We start from the raw sequence: 22,208 nt of genomic DNA on the forward strand, positions 1-22,208 counted from the left end.
AAGATGAGATTATTTTATATCAAATATTTGATCAATATAGAATCTGTTGCTGAATTATAAATTATGTTAAACGTCTTACAAAACAACTTAAGTTTTGATTTGTGTTGTATTTGCAACATCAGGCATTTATTTACATTTTGTTCTTTAAAAATAAATGTTGCAATTTACTTTGGGGTTTTTTCTTTGCAAATAAAATAAAATAAAATATGATTTATTTAGTTTTCAAGGTTATGTTTACAATGATGCACTAGGTCTGGTTGGTTACTGGTTTATTGGTTAACCAGAGCTACTGGAGCTCACACCTGACCTACCAAATCCCACTGCCTCATATCAAGAATAAATGAAAGAAGAAGAAGTGGTGCGATTATGTTTTTTTTCCCAATATCCTGTCGTCTTTTTGTTTTTTATGCATCCCTACATACAGCTGTGCTTTTAAATAATTTGTATCCTTCATAAATGTATTTGAGCAAATATATGCATGTTGATCAAGAATCAAAAAATGATGGAAACTAAACTTGTCTGTTAGTAAAACTTACACAGTATTTGGGGAGAAGAACCTCATGCCAACAGTCAGATCTGGTGATTGTGTAAACTCAAAAAGTTACTGTAGAGAAGCTGAATCTGTTAAAGGTTGTTAACCAGTAACTTCAGCTACAAACCACAGCAGTGAGCTTCCTGTTCCTACTGCAAACTCAGTTATTCATGCAGCACTGTCATCTATGCACATTAAATGTCTCTAATCCATAAAGAACTATTTTTATTCACTAGATCAATCCATCCATCGACAGGACTCTGAAACGTCTCTTTTCTTTGAACCGCTCTTCTTATCACAGTCACCATAGTGGAAAAAAGTGGTAAGAGGGCACAATGATGGCAGGAGGTGACCAGTGGGAGCTAAAAATGCTACAGATATAAATACATTTAACACCTTTTGAGCCATGCAATTCAAAAGATAACCAAACAACATATTATTCCAAACTCAGTGTTGTGGATGCTGGCAGATCCCCCCAGAGAGGAAGAGGAAGAGTTGTTTGAAAACCTTCAGGTATTGGCAAAATTGGGCCTCGAGGCCCGGTGTCCTGCTGGATCCATCACAGCTGATCCAAACGGCTAAATTACCTCCTCAACATGTCTTGAACTAATGAACTAATCATTTGATTCAGGTGTGTAGACCCAGAGTACTATTTAAAACCTGCAGGACACCGGCACTTGAGTCCTGGAGTTGGCCAAGCCTGATCTAGAGTAATGTTGTTTAAAGCAGCACTGGAAACATCCAGCAGGTGGTGCCAAAGCATGTAAGCATTTTATAAGCTGTTAAATGGCTTCAGAGATCAAGAGCCCCATTGCCCTACATCTGTGTATCACTGCTGCCCACTGTGCTTCATGAGCGCTGTTTTCCACTGTAGCTTGCTTAAGAGCTGGAATCACTGTCCCAAAGTGACTGTTTAATAGCAAATTTGTATTTACTTTAATAACTTAATAAGTTCCCCATGATAACATCTGGTATGTGTATAAATCCACCCATCATCTTCTGTTCATCCAGTTCAGGGTTCGGGGGACAGGAGCCTATCCCAGCTGTCACAGGGCAAGAGGCAAGGTTGACCTTGGGAAGTTGCTAGCCCGTTGCATGCATGTCTTTGAGAAGAAGATAGATGGACATAACCTGGTAGACATGGGGGAAACAGACAAACTCCACAGAGAAAAGCCCCAGCCTGGATTTGAACCCAGAACCGTCCTGCTGAGTGCTAACCACCACACCAACATGCCACCCCACTGAATAAATAAATCAAAAACTGTCTGAACTTCACAAACTACAGTGCATGTGTATAGCCACTTCAGTTTCTGCTCAAATACAACCAAATATAAATCAAATATGTTTAATATATATCTATTAAATAAAATATATATCAATATGTTTGTTGTTTGTCTAGGCAGACGGCTGCCCCTCCCTAAACCTGGTTATGCTGAAGGTTCTTATGAAGTGTTTACTCACAGGACATCATCAGATTGTTGTTGGGGTGCTTTCTGTTTTAATTCAATGTTCTTATATAAATGTATAAAGCACATTGAGATGAATGGTGCTGTGAATTGGAGCTACATAAATAAAACCAAATTGAATTGTGTATCCCAGCTATGCTGATTATATATAAGTATCGTGTTTAATGTGAATCATAAGATTACATTTTGTTGGACAACGATCATGAATGCAAGAAAGTAGAGCAGATTTTGAAGTCAAGAAAAGAGAGGCTTGTTCTGCTCTGTCATTCAGTAAGTGTGAGGTCTGTTCCGGGGTTTGGGTACTGGACTGTGTGTGTATGTGTGTGTGTGTGTGTGTGTGTGCTTATTCTGACCTGTAATTTACTCCCTTTATGTCCTGTTGTTTTTGTGGACCAACAGTGCTGTGTTTATGCCTGATTTGCTGCATGTTTACACCTCTGAGGGAGGTTAATTGTCTAATTAAGTGAGGGGGTGGAACCTTAGAGATGATTGATTGAACTAGTAATTACAAGATTGTGTTTTAAATTTATGTGCATGTGTGTGGTGAGAGGTGGGCTGTTTCATACTGCTAAACCCTCAGTAAGTTTTCATCCTCTCTAGTATTTAAAGCAGCATTTAGGCATTTAAAGGGAAAAACTACTAAAAAGACCAGGGAAGAACAATAGTACCCTAAATAATAATGCCAGTTTAAGACAAGCCTAAAACAGCAGTTTGACATTTGGTGGAGGAGTATTGACCTTCTCGTCAGTGGGCTGTGGTTGGCCTGATCTGGAGACCTCAAGCCCTCAGCTGTAAGGCTATAACTCTATGGGCTGACATAGACACTAAGTCAACCGCACTGTCACCACACCCTGAAAAACCACCCGTCCTCTAGACAAGGCAGCTCAGCAAAGGGCAGAGGTAGTACTGCAAATTGGTTAATTTACTTTAAAAGAAAATTGCAAAATCTTTTGAATACCCTGTGAAGGAAGTATGATTCGAAATTCTATCTATCTATCTATCTATCTATCTATCTATCTATCTATCTATCTATCTATCTATCTATCTATCTATCTATCTATCTATCTATCTATCTATCTATCTATCTATCTATCTATCTATCTATCTATCTATCTATCTATCTAGCGAGACTGTGTGTGTGGTTGTAGGTGGGTGGGTGAGTGGCTGGGTACATTTAACCAAAACAGCAATTTTACTATTAGTTTTTTTCTGCTAAAACTGGTCTGTAGAGTTGTTGCAGCCCCCAGGTCTCCAAAATGGTTAGACCCCGTGCTCCTGGGAAGCCAGAAGCATTCGGCTGAGGTACAATACCGAGCAGTTCAGTTTGGCTCATTTATTTTTAATTGACATAACATTAGTTCATCAACAGTCATCTCAAGATCAGCTATAAAGTAAGATAAAGAAAATGCCAATAACGAGACAAACTCTTATGAGGATGAAGTTCCTTTAACAGGAAGAAGACCTGTAAAGGGCCTTTCCACAATTGGTTGGACTTTGTGGACAGATAAAAAAGAAATGACAAATATAGAGACAAACAACTAGCAAGCGTGGCAACACAAAAGCACAGGGGAGAGCAGAGCAAGACTATTAACACCTAAATGCACATAAATTCCTAAAGGGACAAAAATGCACGGGTGGTGAAAAGAGGGGAGTGGAGTAGGAAAACTAATAGTATGGTTTGAATGAACGCTTCAGAAACTGGCCGACGTACACTGGCCTTAGTGTGCTGGAGTCAAAGCTTCAAAGCCTGAGGGTCTGCTGACTCACCTGGTTACTTGGGTATTGGCCAAAGCTGTGTCCATCTGACTCGATACACACGTCATCTTTCTTATCAGGGTTGCAGCCCATCCCATCTATGATAGGGCGGAGGATGGGGTACACCCTGTCACGGGGCTAACACAGAGAGGCAGACAAGCATTCACACTTATGGTTATTTAGAATCACCAGTTAACCTAACCTCACCAATCGCATGTCTTTGGACTGTGGGAGGAAACCAGAGAACCTGGATAGCCTACACAAACACGGGAGAACATCCACAGCAAGGTGGTGGAGTCGAACGCAAGACTTTTTTGCTGTGAGGCACCAGATTCTTCCCGTGGTCCTGGCGTATAATTTTAACACGTTTTGTCATGCTGACAGAGGAGACACAGAGCAGAATGGGCAGGTGTGAGTTTCCAGCACAACAATCATAACAGAAAACTCACAAACTACAAAACAATAGAATCAGAGCAAATTTAGGAGCAATTATATAGTTGTGAATTCCCAAATATTTAGGGTATTAACAATCTCAGTATTCGCAGTATTAGTATCCATTTTTTCTTAAGCTTCTCAGAGTCACGTGTCATCTTTTCTTCTCACCTTGAGTTTTATAATTTGATTGTGGAATAACTCGAAAGTGTCTCTTCCTAACATAAGAGAGATTTGAAATGATAGGACATTAGAGAATTTCACGTTTCCATGAACCACTGAAGAAGTTAGATTTGAGGATCCCTGTACCAGCCCGTGCTGCTGTGGGGGTGTTGGATAAAAAGAGAGCGAGCGAGTGAGAGACAGAGAAAGGTCAGTGCATTTTTTCAAAATGAGCACTGAGTCACAGTGGACATCTCGACCTAAAGGGTTTTTGGCTCGTTTTTGTTTTATTTGCACATTAGTGTTTTTTAAAGCAACGTGTGTATGTTTTTGTACATGTATGTGATTAGACAGCTGGCAACAAGCATCTGATGTATGTGTGTACCCGCATGTGTGTCTACTAGTTCTTAATCCGCCTCTTCAAAGTGACAGCCCACTCAGTGGAATAAAGAAAGGGGGTGGCTGGCTTGTCGGTTTGGTTGTTGGCTGCTGTTTTTCCTCCACTTTAAAATTGTCAGAAAGAATGGAGCTTGATTGAACTTTTTGAATGGGACTCTCTGTAGAGATACTGCTGAACTTGGACAGGTGCTGAAAGGACCTGGAAAAACAATACAGGAATATATTCAGTACTTACAAATAACTAATGCCTATTTATTTTGATTTTCCAAAATGAAGAGACTGTCAGGAGCCACATGAGGGAATGATCAGGGGAAGCATAACTGACAAGAGAACAATATCACGTTGAGTTTTGTTTGGAGTTCAAAGTTTAAAGATTTGGAGTTTGAGGTTTTCCTCTAGGCTGTGGGGGACAGAACGTGACAGGTAAGCAGCTCGGCTTTTGTATGAAGAAAGAAATGCAAGAAGCTGACGACTGGAAATGGACCATGGTGGAGTGGGACTTTTGAAATTCTCTGCCTGATAGTTTTTGGATTTAGTGGGAGTCCAGTGGGACAGAGAGGAGAAACGGTGCTGGATCAGGGTTCCTATATAGTTCAAGGCTGTTTTTTTGGGCTTTTATAATGTAGGCTTTATTTAAAACTGCACTAAATATAACTAACTTTTTGTTTTTCGGAGGCTTGATTGATTTGTTGAGCAGGGAGAATATATCATACACAAGCAATACAAAGTGTCGACACATGTCAGAGGATTCTTGAATATGTCAAATGTACATTAATCTTCGTTGCACTGGAAACCAAACATCGAAGCCCTTCATTTTAGATACTGGACGGTTTGGGCATTAGTTTGCCACTTGCTTCTTGCTCTGTTCTTCTCAGGAACTTTGTATACAGACCCAGAGCTGAACTACAACAACACAGGACTGCATCCGAAAAAGGCTGAGAAATACAGACAAAAGCACGGGAAGCGCAGCTCATCACTTATCATCGAGTCCTCTGTTTTCCTCAAAAGCCATGAACTGATGGTTTGATTGCTCCCTTTCTGTTGTCATGGCAATGTCATCTGCACCAGGAGGATGCGGTGAAGCAGACAGCTCGGTGAAGTGGCAGTTGTGTTATGATGTCAGTGCCAAGACATGGTGGATGGTGAGTACAATAATGATGAGCACTATGGTGCTAATCTGTTTTTATTTTATTTGTCAGATTTATGACTTTGGTATTTTAATTTTAATATAAAATAAAGTTGGAGTTTTTTTCCCACAGAAAAAGCAACAACACTAACAGCTTGCACAGGATTCATTCTTCCTTAAACAAACTTTGGATCTTAATTATGAATTATGAGGGATGAACGTACAGCAGATTGCTGTTCGGCTCTGCCCTTCAGTGAGTGTGAGGTCTGCGCTGGAGTTTGGGTGCTGAACTATGTGTGTGTGTGTGTGTGTGTGTGTGTGTGTGTGTGTGTGTGTGTGTGTGTGTGTGTGTGTGTGTGTGTGTGTGTGAGAAAGAGAGCGAGAGACAGAGGGCTTGTTGTTCTCTAATCCCTTTTCTGTTTCCACATTGTTTATGAGATGAGTCAGAATAAGAGCTCATGTTTTATGATGAATCACGTTATAATCATATGGCATTAAATTTGCATGTCATTCTGCCCTCTTGTTTATATTCAGTCAAATGTGCTGAACACACCATATATTATAAAAAATGACTAAGATCATTTTTGTCCATTATCTTGGTACTTTAATGTTACTTAATGTCACTTATTTTGATATGTTTTTGTAGTTTGAGGCTTTTTTAAAATAATGTTGTGCTTCATGTGCCTTTTGGATTTGTTCAGATTAGATCAGGAATTATTGAAGACATGGCTAGCATTCAGGGTTTCTACACTTTAATACTGCAGAGATGTGGATATTGTATTGTTTTTACTGTGTGACATGACAAAACAAAACAAAAGCATGATAATTGTAGTATTTACTCTGCTTCCAGTGTTTTCTTATACCTCCATCTTATTTGTATTTAAACAACTTACTGGGTGGCAAGTGGTGTGTAGGAGGTCAGCTGGCAGTAATAATCTTTGTAAGAAGGGAAGAAGAGGAGTGGTCGCGGAGCAAGGGCGATAGCATGAGAAGCCTCGAAAACAGACAGACAGATGAAAACTATTAAAGAGCGTTCTTTCATGTCTGTCACATACTGCAGCTTATATTGTACCAACAGTGTATACAATAGTAAATGGAAGGAACAGATTTAAAAAAGTTTTTTGTTTATCTGCCCAGAGATTTGCACATGCATTGAAGGTAACTGTGCTCTAAATGCAGAAATGCAACAAAACATAAATCCCACACAAATATGTATCAATCGCATGGAGAGCAAGGTTCAAACCTGTTCTCGTTTACCTCTAAGCAGTGCTCTTGTCAGTTTATTGTAAGTTAAAGTTGTCGCCGTTTCTTCCTTGAAAGATTTCAGGATTATTTCTGATGGAAATGAAAATCTTCCTGTCAGCCAGTTGATTTCTGACTCTCTTATACATTGGCAAGAATTTTTTCAGTTTCTTAAAATCCTCAATACATGTCACAGTCAGTTTGGGATTTCTACTTTTCAAGAAATTGTTTGTAGGATTTGGGGTTTTGTGCAGGATAGTCAGGCACAGTTATATCAAAGTGGAATTAAGAGAACCCTGCTGAGTTGCACCCAAATGGGCCAACTTCAAATTTGGCTTATGCTGTATAAAGAGAGACCTAGATACAGCGTGTCCATCAAATATATCATAAATAAGAGAGTCGGTTGTTTTCTGTTTCTATCATTCACATTACGGCAGTAGTTTTTCAGCTATGTCATGTTAATCTGGATTTTGCTTATTAACAAAATTTAAAAAGTTTGCTTCTTTCAGGTAAAATGTGAATAGATTAAAATTTTACAGCTAACAGAATCTGTTGCAGTTGCTTTTGAAAAACTGAGAAATCTCAAGGTTGAGAAATTTCAAATTTCTTTTTGCCTACGACGGTCTGCTCCTGGGCTGAATTTGCTGAGCCAATCAGTTCTTGAAAGAACAGACGTTGTTTAAAATGTTCACAACTTGTAGATAATTGTAAGTTTTATTTCAATAATTTTTCAGTCCATTGGAGATTAATAAGCATCCAAAACCTTTTTCCTAAAGTCTGAAAGAGGTTTTTTTTTTTTTACACCTTGTCATGACATTAAATGCTTCAATGCAGGCTCAAAGTCAGAGGTTTAAGTATAATAGGTTCCACTTTACACTGTCTAAGAAAATTACACCTAGTATCTTTGATCCTAACTTAATAGAACTGCTGATTCTATAAAATTCTGTTTATAAAAATTACAAACCCATTTCAAAAAAAGTTAAGTGCTCTATAAAAAAAATCTATGTTATATTAAATTGTATTATAATGTAATGTATTATAATTTATATATTATGAATTTTTATATAATGTAAAGGCCCTTGGGCAGCACTGCTATAAGGCCAGGTATGATTATGCAATGGAAATCAGTGCATGGTCTCAGAAATACTTCCAGAAATCACTGTGTGAACACAGCTCACTGTGCAGGTCAGAGCTCTGTCATGCTCTGAACACGATTCACCACTGAGTGCTGCATCATTCAGTGCTGAAAGGAATACACAACATGTGCTTCAAACAGAAAATATCTTTTTCAGGAAAGGCCTCGCATATTTAGAGACTCGGTCTTCACCGACACGACCAAAAACCAAACCAAAAATCAGAGAAAAATGATTTAAAGATTAAAAATCCCAAAGAAAGAACAGCATAGTATCCACAACGTCATCAAAGAGTAAAAATGTGAAATGTGGATTATTAAACACTACATCTGGCTCTTCTAAGTCCACGTTAGTAAACAATTTAATAGAAGTACTCAAATCTGAAACATACACGTTAAAGCAGATAATCTGTAAGGTGGGGAGGAAATGAAATCTCACTAATTCAGAAGATCTTTATTTCGCCTGGAAAAATAGTTTTGTTTTTTTTTTTAAAGGGAAATTAAGAACAACCCTAGGTTTCTGTTAGCACTGCAGCCAGGCTGACAAAGCGTTAGAGCATCCCTTTAACCATAAATTGTCATGATTTCATAAATTTCTTCAAAAATGCAAAATAAACATTAGAGAAAAAATTACTTATAATATTATTACGTACAGCTACTTTCAGTAATATTGTTACTTTTTTAGACTGTTTCTCTCTGATTGATTTTTCAATGTTAACTTCAGTAATTACTTCCTCCAGTTCATTAACATGTCTTTTAGACCCCATTCCTACAAGACTGCTCAGAGAAGTCCTGCCATTAATTAATACTATAATTTTAAATATGACCAGTTTATTCCTATTACTGGGTTAAGCACCACATGCCTATAAGATGGCAGTGATTAAACCATTACTTAAAAACCCATCTGTAGTAGTTGTATGCAGTAGTATGGAAGGCAGAGCATTCAGCTTAAAAGTGAGTTTTTCCTTCCCACTGTTGCTAAAGCGCTTGCTCAGGACTGCTGAGCAACTAGAAGAAGAAGGTGAAGATGAAAACTGAGGCTTGGATGGAGCTATGACTGAGGTGACTGTGAGGTGGAAATGGGGAGGAGGTGGGTTGTATGAATGAGTCTGAAAGGGAAAATGACAGAGAGCAAAGAATTATGCCATGCAAAGTGAAGGCTGATAGGCAATTGATTGGACTAGAGTAACAATGGCAGTACTAGGATTGACAGCATGGCAAAGTGGTTGAACAGAAAGTGGCTGAAGAACTGAAAAGCAACCTAACAGAGGAAAGCAGGCAGATGAGGGATTATAGATCTTTCTTATTGAACTTACACAGAAGCTTTGCAATACTGAAAATAATAACATGGGATGTATCTTTGTTGACTTAAAATGCTGGGTGTGGGTGTGGGTGTGGGAGGTTGTTACTGTTTTGTTAAATAAAAATTCTAAGCATTGAAAGTTTGAATTGAAATCAATGATTTTGGAGACTCATAAAAGTCTAACAAATGTCTTGTACTTGTGTAGTTAAACTCGCTCACAGTGATCAAATTGAATGGAAGCCATTGGTGCTTAGCACTTAGAACATCCCCTCTTAATCCTCTGAGCTGCTCCCATTTCTGCAGGAAGTCTTTTTGCTTGCCAGAACTAATTTCCTTTCATTCTTTAAAAGAGCATTAGGAACGCACATATCACTCAAATGGCATCTTAAAGCTTGGGTGAGCAATTCTGATTTTTCACCTACATTAAAGCAAAATTACAATGCAAATTATACACATAAAAAAATTGATCTCTGGTTAAATATATCTTTTATATTATTTGTCAGATTGGTATTGCTAAAACATAGGGAATTAATGTGTGTAAGGTTTAGTTAGAATTTTGCTATCCTTTAAAACTATATTGTAAATTAAAAAAAACCAACCTCATATTGCTGGTTTATTTGCTCATCTTATGCGCTGCATCTCTGTTAACTAGCATGAGTGCATGTGTGTTTATGTGTAATGCTCACTGATGTACAGATTAACAGAACAGTTAACTGATTCTAAACGGGCCATAGGTGTGAATGTGAGTGTGAATGGTTGTCTATGTGTTATCCCTGCGATAAACTAGTGACCTGTCCTGGGTGTACCTCGCCTCTCGTAAGCCAAACCCTACTGGCCTAAAAGTCTTTGTTCTCCTTGTGTACCTATGGGGAAAATGCATTCAGGGAAAAAAGATTAGGAGTTGTCTTGCAATTGGTTAAATCTGTTCAGACAGGAACTTGCATATTCTTTGCTCGATGCTGCACAACAATTAATATCGTGGATACTTTGTTCGCAAAAGGTCTTCTAGCAATTGGAACTACATTGAAGAACCAAAGCCATGCTAGCTAAGAGGAGATAAGCAGCTACGAAAAGAGGGTCGGGGAGCATCTCTAATGATTGTCTGGAGGAGGCCTGAACCATCATTCACCAAATAGTTTGACGGCTTGCTCAAGCAAGCAAACTAGCTTATGATCATAAAACATAAGACCATGAGGCCATAAGACAGACTGGACTGTCAGTCAATATCCTTGGGCAACCAAGTTGCTCTCTGATGCATCCATCAGAGTATGAATGCATGTGAATGCTACATAGAAAGCACTTTTGCTGGTGTATGTGTGTAAAAGTGCTTTGAGTGCTCAGATAGAGTAGAAAAGCGCTATACAAGAACCAGCCCATTTACCATTACACTATACCAGTACTGATGGCGTCGACTGTGTCTGGGAAAGCTCCAGAAGATATTTGTAGCAGAAGGCTCGTGTCCAGGTTTCTGTGTGACCGAATGCTGAACAAAGAAATGAATGATAGGTGTCATCAGTCATTTCATTGATGTTGCCATCACAAATGCTCGGATCCAATACAAGTCTGATAGTAAAGTGCTCCGTTGACAAGCTAAGAACACCCAATAGTACCAGGACCTCAAAACTTAACCTGGCTGAAGAGCAGTTGGATTGTCCTTTACTAGATGACAGCAGTGAAGAGGAGTGTTAGCCACAAGCCAAAACAAGGCTAGTAGCCAGAGACATCCATAGATGGTGGATATCAAAAATGCAGGACCGTGGGCTACAATAACAAGACATACATAAGGTCCAACAAACAGATGTTTCTATTAATAAGTAATAAGATGTTTCTCTGCATCACCAAAAGGAAAAAAAAAACATGCTTCCAGGATTATCCCAGGGAAAATATCCAACACACACACACACACACACACACACACACACACACACACACACACACACACACACACACACACACAGAGAGAGAGACATTCATCACCCTGTGGAGATTAAGCAGTTATAACTAATAGATGGTTTGATTTGCTTTAGTTTACCTTTCATCACTGATAAACAGACATTTTATGATTGTGGGCCTTAAAAAAGAGTGTCAATTTAGCTTGCATTTACAAACTCAACTCTAATTTTTTAAAACTTTTTACATTGTGTCCCAACCTTTTTAAAATAACAATGATTTTCTAATACTAATCTGTGTCATGGATTAGTCAGGTTGCAGATAACTTTGAAGCTGATGGCGAGTCAGCAGACTTTCCAGGCTGCAGTTGCCTTGGTTGACGCTCTAAAATATTTACTACTATGCCACATGTATTCTTCACTCTTTTTAGTAGTCTTATTATCTCACATCCTGCCCACTTCATCCCAGCAGGTCCAAGGATTTCATGTCAATACCAAATGACTAACTACTCCTGACATTTTGGAGATGTTAGCTCGTTATACAGTAAAGTTACAGCGGCATACAAATAACATCAGGCCATTCCTGCCACGATTTGTTCCCTCGGTTCAAATCCCGGACAAACAGTATCCCACAGTTGTTTATGTTTTTGAACCCATTTTGCACAGAGAGGCATTTTTTTGAAAAATGTATTGATAGCAATGTTGAATATTATTACACAGGAAAAAAACAACTACACGCAAAATAATCACACTGTGACGCCTCTGCCTTTGTAAATCGAGGGACAGTAACTGTGTGTATATGTAAGCGTGTAAAACCTGAAGATAGTCAGATTAACAGTATTTTGTCTCTATCTGCCATTCTGCAATTCCTCTCATGTAAACAATAACGTGGCGCACTGCGTGACGTGAAAAAGGCACATACCTTTGACGTTGCGTGACGAACTCTGTATTCCTCGTCCACACGTAAACGCAAAAAGGAGTTTTAAAAAAATCTCCGTTTTTGGTGATTCCAAACGCCGTTTCCGTGTGGACGAAACAGCTGCGTTTTCAAAATCACCTGTGTACGTGCGGACGCAGCATAAAAGAGTTAGTAGTTTATTTTATTACTACCTGTAATTTATTGCACATTACTTGTATTTGCTTAATTGTTTACTAAATGTTTGAGGTGTGAAATAAACCACAATGGAGTTTGAAAACCACTGGCCTAGCCTGTGGAGGTCTTTTCGTCCATCCATTGGATATTTCCTCCCCAGACCATTACTGACCCATCACCAAATTGCTCATACTGAACGATGTTACAGGCAACATAACATTCTCCACACCTACTCTATACCCCTTTCATGTCTGTCACATGTATGCCTATGTCCCAGAATATCCTCCATGCTCTTGAGACTGTGCTGAAAGACACATCAAACCTTCTGTCAATGGTACATACTGCCAACCTGGAGGAGTTGGACAGGCAGTGCAACTTCTGTAGGGTCCTGGTATGATCCTACAGGTGGTGACAATGACCTTTAACCCTAAACCACCACTATCAACCAAGCTTGTTTGCTTAAAAGTTGATCTCTAACAACACTTGTCTTCTCATTGTTGCGGTTTGTATTTTGAGGGAGTCATCCAGGATTTCTACATGTTTATAGCTTACCTGACATTTACAGAAAAAAAGTGCTGATAGTAGCTGTCCAACATGCTGGACTAAAACTGAGGTTCTGGGCGCTGAAAGTCCAGCTGAGCGGTCTTAAAGCAGATAATGAATTCCCCAACATCTGTCCCCTGGATGCTAAGAGAGGCATTAGATAGCCTTCCTAAACACAGCTCCAGAAGGTTAGATGGAGAGTGTGCCCACTAAAAAGCACAGCTGCTTTGATTTACAGTGAAAAGGTAAACACTGCCCTCTAGCAGCAACACAAACACACAAAAAAGATAGGAGACATAAAAGACGTACAGCAAGAAAAGATACTGGGCATCAAGTGTGATACTGGGCAGACAATTAAGTCCAATCATACCCATTTGCAATTCTGTGCCTGCTCACTCTGCAGTCATGCAGATCCAGCCTGGAGCCAAAACATCTCATTTTGTCTGCTGACTCCATGAAATTATAAACTGCTAGGGATTATGCAAAGATTACCTTTCCTCTCTGCTTTGTGTTACTACTATTCATATTTCAGCGCTATGACCAACTTTTAAGTTGCGTATGTAAAAAGACCTTCAGGCAGTGAGTTTATGCATCTGTGTGAGTGAACATGTATGCTTCCAGCAGGGGGCACTATGCAGATTGGAGTAAGCTGAGTCAGCAACTACTCTTTTTTTTTTTTCTAGGACACACTCATGTATAATGATACCCGTTTGGTCCAAAAGTCTGTTATGTGGGAAGATCAGTTATTTAAACACAAAGCAGATCCTAACGTGGATGCTGTTTGAAGCTTACAGAGTCTCTACTGACAACTGAAGACAATTCTAAAAGGAATTTGTCTTCGACTTTTGGCGCATATCAATCATAATTTCCTTGGAGATCAATAAAGTATTCTGTTTCTGATTCTGAATAATAATGCAAAAAACATGAAAAATAGGAAAGTGAGAGCAACCACTGTCACAGAACATATTAGAAAAGATATATATTAAAGCTACAAGAGAAAAGAATATAAAATCTGCAAAGAATATTTTAAATATGCTTTAAATTATGTAGTTCAACAGTTTGTAAAGTGATGACGAAAATAAGATGTGCAAAGACAACACTTCACAAAAATATGTGTTATTGTGATGTACTAAAATGTATGAATACATTTTAGCAGTACAGGGTATTAGGAGTATAGGAGTATAAGATGCTATAGATCGGCATAATAAATCATAGTGTTGCAGTTTTACAGTTTACAAAGTGTTGTCTCATCATGTGTTACCATAGATGAGACTCAGTAGACTCAAAGAGGATCAAAATGCATGTATCCATTAGCTGCATTGACTAGAACTGAGTCCTATACATAAGCAGTCTGTGTTTCCTTCTTGTAATGTACACAACAATCTGGCCATTAGAGTAGCCAGTAATTACTGGTCATATACCACATGTAATAAACATATATATATATCTACAAGTCTGCACGGTTTAAAATGTTATGACATTTTAACCTTCATTCCTCAGCCTTACTCTAACCCATGTATGCATGGAGTGTGGGAGAAAACCAGGAACACACATAGGCATGGGGAGAACATACAAACTCCACACAGAAAGGCCTCAGTCAGCCACAGGATTCAAATCCAACACACTGGCTTCTTCAAAAAGCCTTGCCCTGCTGTTGATTCAAATGATTGCTTGGGATTATCTTTAGTTGCCACTATCTGAGCTCACCTTGTGTCATATGGTTTGGAGATGGAACTAATGCTGTTTCACTCTCTCTGAGTGATGGGTTTCATGGTGTTCATTTGTGCTGGGTTATGATGATGATGGATACGTTTCGCATCTGACGCTGGGTCCCTGTATTTAACTTTGTTCATACCTAAACTTGTTAGTTGCATTTTGTTTTAACAACTTATTTGCCTCACTTCACTTTCTCTCCATCTCCTTTCTTTCTTTTCTTTACTGATAACACAGTTTGCTTCCCTGACGAAAGACACGAGTCGCATTGTCAGTCACCTAGATAAAATATATTAGTTGTGTTGTAAAAGGTCAGCCTAAACAGTTTTCTCTCATTTGTAAGGGGCAAAAATATTATCAGAGAGCCAGTCACCCAGCCAATTTGTGTTGGGCAATTTATTTATGATACCACTTACTCAAATAAAAAACTGCAAACCAAAAGCCAGCTTTTCATTGAAGGCTTCCAAGGTCACCTCCCAGCCCACATTTTGTGCTTAGCGGTAGCTTCATAAAGATAAAACTTTTAGAGATCCAAGTTTTAAGGGTTACATTGTAACAGGGAACCTGGAAGAAGAACCCGAATGCTGACGAAACAGGCAAACCACATGATGTGGCATGATGTGCATGACACATTTCTAATCTTCCTGACCATTTAGAGCACCTTACACAAGAAGCCAGACTAACTGGTAACAAATTAACCTAACATGCATTCCTTTGGACTGTGGGAGGAAACCAGAGGAAACTGGAGAAAACCCATTCGGACACAGGAAGAGCCTAAGAGGGCTAGGATCCACAACCGTTCTGCAAACCAGCAAAATGTCTCTTTAAAGGCAGTTATATGCCTCTAAGTTGATTTATGTAAATTCATGTATCCATCACATAATACATATTTGGATAATTATTAAAGAATGTATAAGAAACATTAATTCATGTGTGCAACAAATGTGTTGTAAACTTGAGAAATATGCATGTTAGTGGAAGTTTGGCATTAGTTCATAAATTGCATTCATGACTGAATGAATGAACTGAAATCATTATGCATTCTTTAAAAAAAAAAATACATGAAAGATGCTTTGAATTAATAATAAAGATAAAAGGAATACTTTATTCATCCCACTTTGGGAAATGCTTTGGTTTTGCTGTTAGTGGTTATTCAGTTCACACAGACTGCTTAATGTGAAGTTATAGATTGATTATTAATGACTGGTCCGTATTGTTGATCATCCAGAAAGGCACACTGTCGGGACCCAGATGGGAAATATGACATCTGGTGAGCAGTAGCAGATCTACCAGTACTTTGATGCTTTCTATATGTATATCTCCTCAGTCTACATAAAGATTCCACAAAGTAACACATTACTATGTGCATTATTACTAATTTATTGTTTTTAGTGAATGCTAAACAAAGGCAAACATTAACAAGAATAAAATATGGCACGTTGTACAAAAAGATTCAGATTTTGTTTTGCGTTTTTTAGTACCAGCAATAGATTGACTGAATCCATAGAGGTCAAAACATAAGATACCATGCCACAGACATGAGAGCCTTGTCTGATAACAGTTAAATCTTCACAAGCTTACATTGTTACCACTGTTTATGTAGTTTCATTGGAACTGCCGAACAGCAGCAACAGCAGATGGATTCATTAATTGTTCAGCTTTTAATTTAATAATAAAATCACAGCTCTGGTCTCAAAAGCACTGCATTTCACTTTATGGAGTGTGTCCCAAGGGGAACAAAAAGACAAATGAAGCTCAAAACTTGGCTGGAAGTGAATATTTAGACTTTATAAAGCAAAGGATTTCTGAATACTGTAGATGAAGTCTCACCCTTATTTCTCTCTAAGGACTGAATCTGCTCATCTACGATCTTAGAAAAAGGGTGAAGAGACATAAAGACAAAGCAGTCAAACAAAGTGAGAAAGGAAAAAGTGAAAAAAAAAAAACTAAAGGAAGGAATAAAACGGTTCACAGTATCAGGAAGAAGAGCTAATATGAGGAAGACAGAAGCGAGGAGAACGCTGAACAGAAGACAGGTGGAAGGTTAATGTAACACTGTTCCGTTCTGCCGCAGCCTTCGTGTATATGTATGTGTGCGTGCGCGCGCGCGCGCGTGTGGTGGGGGGTTATTGCCGTGGAGCCCGAAGCTTGACGCGGGACGTTTCTGGTCTCGAGTTATACTCCAGCTGGCACGCGCACAATGGTAGAAATGAATATGGAATGGTAACGAACGACAGCGCGAGATGGGCAGGCACTGATATCAGCTTTAACTTTCCCCGGTGGCGGCTCAGCTTCGACATGGTAGGACAAAACCTGTTCCGGTACAACAATGTAGCAGTGTGTCCCTTCCCACTGGTGTGCTGTTTCGTGTTTTCCGAAAAAGACGCAATGCGAGGAGTTGACTGAGTAACGCAGGCTACGCAGCTGAAAGTGGAGCAGAAAGCGGTGCGATAGTTCCGTCCTAATGTCAGCAAGCCTGCGTCTGTATTTCTCATTTTTTCTTTTAGTTTGTTTCAGCATTTGAACACGGTCCGATCCCTGGCGTTTTCCTGGAGAGATTCTGCCCGCTAAATCGCATTCAAAATATGGCAAAATGAATTGTCCTGCGCATGACAACAAATATACACGCAGTCAAAACATAAGTGGGAACAAGGTTGAACTGTCAGGGTCCATCCTTAAATTCGGCACACATATGATACACGTTAAAGCCCACCCTTCAATAAAATCTTAACTTTGCCTGTCGGGTTGCCCTTTTATCCAGCTGACGTTTTCCATCAAACGCTGAGTGTAAGGCGGAAGCCAGCAGCAATTACGATTATGAAAGTGGAAATTTCGTTGCCGTAAAGCTCTTTCTGAGTATTTTATGCGCACCGAATTTGCCAAAAATGTATTTAGACACGAAATGATTTCATGTTACACATTAAATGTTAGGTAGGCCAGCGATAAAACAAAAACTATTTTAACTGTTGTAATTTTGAATGAAGTTTTGAACGTGGCGTATTAGCGTTACACAGGCTTCTTCCCACAGGCTATGGGTTCCGGGCCCTGACTTCGACCGATTAAGCGGAAAATATGCCCTGCTGTGTGCGTATCAGGTGTGGAGTAGGGGGTGAAAGTTGTTGAGCTAGGGGCTTTGTTGAAGCGCGTGCAGCAGCAGGCCCTCCCCCACCGCTCCGCTCGTCACGCGGGACGGTGGAAGGCCAAGTTGAAGTTCAGCTCAAGCCTCCTCCTCCGCCTCCTCCTCTCGGTCTGTGGATGTGTGGATGTTTCTGGGCATTTGTGTTAGTCAGCAGAAAATGGCCGCAGTTAGAGCCAGCGGGCTGAGTTAGAATGACAGGCCGACAGAGGGCCTCCTGCCCCGGCTTACAGCCCAGTCAGAGAGCTGCCTGAAAAAGGGAGGAAAAAATGCAGTTAGTGGAGGCAGTACTCCTGAACCACATCAGTTGGAAACACTCAAAGAGTCATGTTCAACTTGCAAGGTGAGCAAACATCCGAGAATCCGCTCAAGAGTAGAAAAGAGTCAGATGCTGCCCCTCATCAGTCCCTCTAAATGCGGTACATGACCCAGAGGAATGTCTGCCTGAGGAAAAGCTTTAGCCTATTCAACCGACTGAGATGGCATGCCCCTGCTCACACAGTACACGACACTTGTGTCTTGGGACTTTATGTGAAGGTATTCACATCTTGTAAATCCAGTGTTGAAAACGACTACTGTAAACTGTGTACCACTCTAAGCGACTAAAACCAATCATTATGAGCTAACTATATTTAAATATCAAAAGTAAGGATTCTGAGTAGAAAAGGAAGTATATGCGTGTTATACAAATATATCATGAAAGTACAAATGTATGATTATAAGCTATAAGTGGAACTTATTGTTGGTTGAATGTGTATATAAAAACATTTGTAAATATCCTGACTTATAATTCTGACTATCAATATAATTCAAAATAAAGTACTTAGTAATTGCAGGAAATATGGGATACAGTTTAATTGTAGGCACAACAATGCTATCACATGCCATTCTCTTGCATGCCAACTCTGCCACCAGTATTGTGTCCCAGTGTGGAAAAATGGACAATAACATTGTAATGTGCTTTGTTTAACTACTAAGGTTAAAAGGTACTATGTAGATGCAGACCAGTGCAACATTTAAAGCAGAATGGAACAGAAATAGGTTTATCTACCCTGAGAGTACTCAGTTTTTCTGCCACAGTTTGGAAATTTTGGTCAACAGTCACCTTAGAGGGTCGAGTGAAGCCAAACAAACTTATTCTGAGTAATCACTTTTACTGTGATGAAATATTTCCAAGTGTCCACAGGACAGGATGACTCACATGGTTTGAGAAGCAGGAAAATACTGTGAAACACATGCTGTGCCTGTTGATGATATTGCTGAACACCTATTAAGGTGATGGGGTACGTTGTAGAAGGTTCTAGGTGCACGTGGTTGGATTACTAACACATTAATAGGACACTTATCGGTGTTGGTGTCTCTAATTGACCATTTGCCTGTATATCGCGGAACCATTGTGCCGATTTGTGTATGAGATATCCAATTATAATATAAACCTTGGTCAGGTTTTTAATGCTTCTCATTTCACTAGAATGTTGTCGGTCAGGACTTTGAACACCTAGTTTGAATCCATGATTTTTAAGACTGCAGGACGGAGGTGCAGCTGTTATTGAGATAAAGTGCTGTGCGCGTTGTAGGGCAGCTGGGCAGTGAGAGCGCAGCTGCAGCTTTAAGCCCATAGTTTGGGATGGGCTGAATTCATAACGTCATTTCAGCTCTCTGTCTTTTATTCTTCGCCCCCTCATCTCCTTCCCTCTCTAAATGACACAACTCCCATGTTCCGTTAAACCTCTGGCCATATTTTCCGAACAACTGTCTTTTTTCCCCCCGCGGGACATTTTTCCGGGGCCGAAACTTTTCTGGCGTGTGATCGTTTCTGGAGTTGACACAGCAGTCGTTCGCTCTCATATGTGGATTCTTTGGAAAAGCCCATTTTAACAGCCCAGGAAATGCAGCGTTTTCTCCCGCCCAGAGGGATAGCTGCTTAACTGAATCCCGACATGGAAGAACATACAGATATCTCCAAAAACAAATAAGTACGCTATGAGGATTTAAATGTTTATGTTAACGCACAGCCTGCTGTGATTCAGCTCCATCTCGTCAAAATGATGTTTTCGACCCTCTCGCTGTCTCAGGTAAAACTACACCACAGTTGTTACACTTCAGCTGTTAAACGAAAGCTTTCCCACTTTGAAAGGAAGCTTTAGTCTAGACAGCCTTTGTTGATTTGACAGTCCTGGTTATATGTGACCTAACACTGTTTGGTGACTGACATCTTCAACCAAACTGTCGCAATATAAGTTCGTGTTTGATCAAAAGCAGGCACATATGTGAAGGCTGAAACAAATCCTGCAGACTGCAGCAAACCTGCTGATCAGGGGCTGGAATTAACATGGAGTTTGTAGCTGGAATGCATTGAAGTTACTGGTTAACAGACTTCAGTTTCTCTACAGTAACTTTTTGAGATTTGCCTGCCTACATATACTTGTGTGTGCATCTGCAAGTGTGTATCTGTGCTCAAGTGTTTTCCCAGTATCTGTGGAAGAGAGTAGTTTACATATCAGTGGTGTCATTTCTGGAAAAAAACATTTTTTAACAACAAAGTTTAAAAATTGTATTTTAATTGCTGCTTCCTGATTCTTAGTGTTTTCCATATTTTTCACATTTACATCTTCCAGATTATCAAAGATAACGTGAGTAAATACACAATGCATTTTTTAATCAATGATTTCATTTATTAAGCAAACAAAGTTATCCTAACCTTTCTGGGTTTGTGTGAAAGACAAATTGTGTCCTAAATCTAATAACTGGTTGTGGCACCTTTTGAAGCAATAAGTGCGAAGGTTTTTCAGTATGAACTTCCTGTTTAAACTCCCAAAGCATCGCAATCAGGTTTGATTCTGGACCTTAACTAGACAACTTCAAAACCTTCATTTTTTTAATCTTTTTTGAGCTATTCACAGGTGGGCTTGTTGATGTGTTTTGGATTATTCTCCTGCTGCAAAACCCAAACACAGTTGAGCTTCAGCGCACAAACCTACACCATGTCTGACCACAGTATGATGTTGTTTTTATGAAATGCCGTGTTAGTTTTATGGCAGATGTAATAGGAATCAAACTTTCCCTGAAGTTCAGCATTTGTCCCATCAGTCCACAGAATATTTACCCAAAGGTCTTGGAGATCAGCAGGATGTTTTTTGTGGGTTTTTTCCATGTTTAATCTTTAGAAATGGCTTTGCAACTCTTTCTAGACTATTAGATGTCAATGACTTCGTTTCCCATCTGTTTGTTTAGATTGTGGCATGATGTGTTGGTGTTTGAGCTCTTTTAGCCTACTACACTTTTTCAGAAAGGTTCTATTTAAGTGACTTATTGATTCAGCAGGTCTGGAAGAATCAGCCCTGAGTGTGGTTAGTGAAATTGAACATAGCTTTCCAAATAAAAAAATAAATTAATTAAAAGATTAATCACAGATAACCTCAGTTAAGGACAGGTTTCGTGATAAGAAACATAAGTAAGAAAGAGACTTGACAAAAATGACATGGAAGAGTTTCAAGGAGAAAACCAATGCTGACCAAAAAGAGCACAAAGACTCGTCTCACATTTGCCAAAAACCTTGATGATCCCCAAGACCTTTGGAAAACCATTTGGCATAAAACTAACAGCCTTTCATAAAAAGAACCTCATATCAGTAGAAGCCTGTTGGTATGGTGATGGTAGTATGATGGCCTTCGGTTGCTTTGCTGCTTGCTGCAGCTGATGAAACCGCAAATTCTGCTCTCTACCAGAAATCCATGAAGGAGAATGTCTAGCCAGTAGTTCAAGCCTTAAAACTCAGGCTAGTTCACTTCTGAATGCTGCCACAACCACTTACTAGGTTTAGGGGGCAATTACTTTTTTGTATAGCATAGGTTTGGATAACTTTTTTGTTTAATAAATGAAAATTTTATTTACTCAGGTTATCTTTGTCTAATATTCAAATTTGTTTGATAATGTGAAACATGTGACTGTGACAAATATGCAAAAACAAAAGGAATCAGGAAGGATTGTGATACTTTTTTACATAGCATCTTTCTAGTTTTACTGACCAGTCAATGCACTCTACCAACGCAGGAGGTTTTTTTTTAACTCTTCAAAAATGCTATATTTCCATAAAGCTGCACTGTCTAATGCTGCCTGCTATGTGTGGAAATCAGACAGAGATTCAGTTTTATTTTATTTACATAGCACTAAAAACAGTGCTATGTACTAAAGGTACTTAGTATTGCCAGGTAAAGATCCTACAAAAATACAGAGAAAACACCAACAGTAAAGCAACCCCCTATGAACAAGCACTTAGTGAAAG

General features: G+C 39.2%; 1 protein-coding gene across 3 annotated transcripts in view; it reads left to right on the forward strand.

Annotated features, from left to right (window-relative positions):
• Positions 1–4,808: 4,808 nt before the first annotated feature.
• The window catches only part of nfic (nuclear factor I/C), a 48,160-nt gene continuing 30,760 nt past the window's right edge, over positions 4,809–22,208 (forward strand). Inside the window, exon 1 of one of the 3 annotated variants that reach the window (XM_085137048.1) lies at positions 4,809–5,888. In XM_085137048.1, coding sequence (XP_084993174.1) covers positions 5,793–5,888 — 96 coding nt within the window. In that variant the 5' untranslated portion in view covers positions 4,809–5,792. The other 2 variants (XM_085137047.1, XM_085137049.1) reach the window with 2 other exon arrangements.

The sequence above is a fragment of the Neolamprologus multifasciatus genome, chromosome 17, assembly GCF_963576455.1.
Source record: "Neolamprologus multifasciatus chromosome 17, fNeoMul1.2, whole genome shotgun sequence".
NCBI classification, from domain to species: Eukaryota; Metazoa; Chordata; class Actinopteri; order Cichliformes; family Cichlidae; genus Neolamprologus; species Neolamprologus multifasciatus.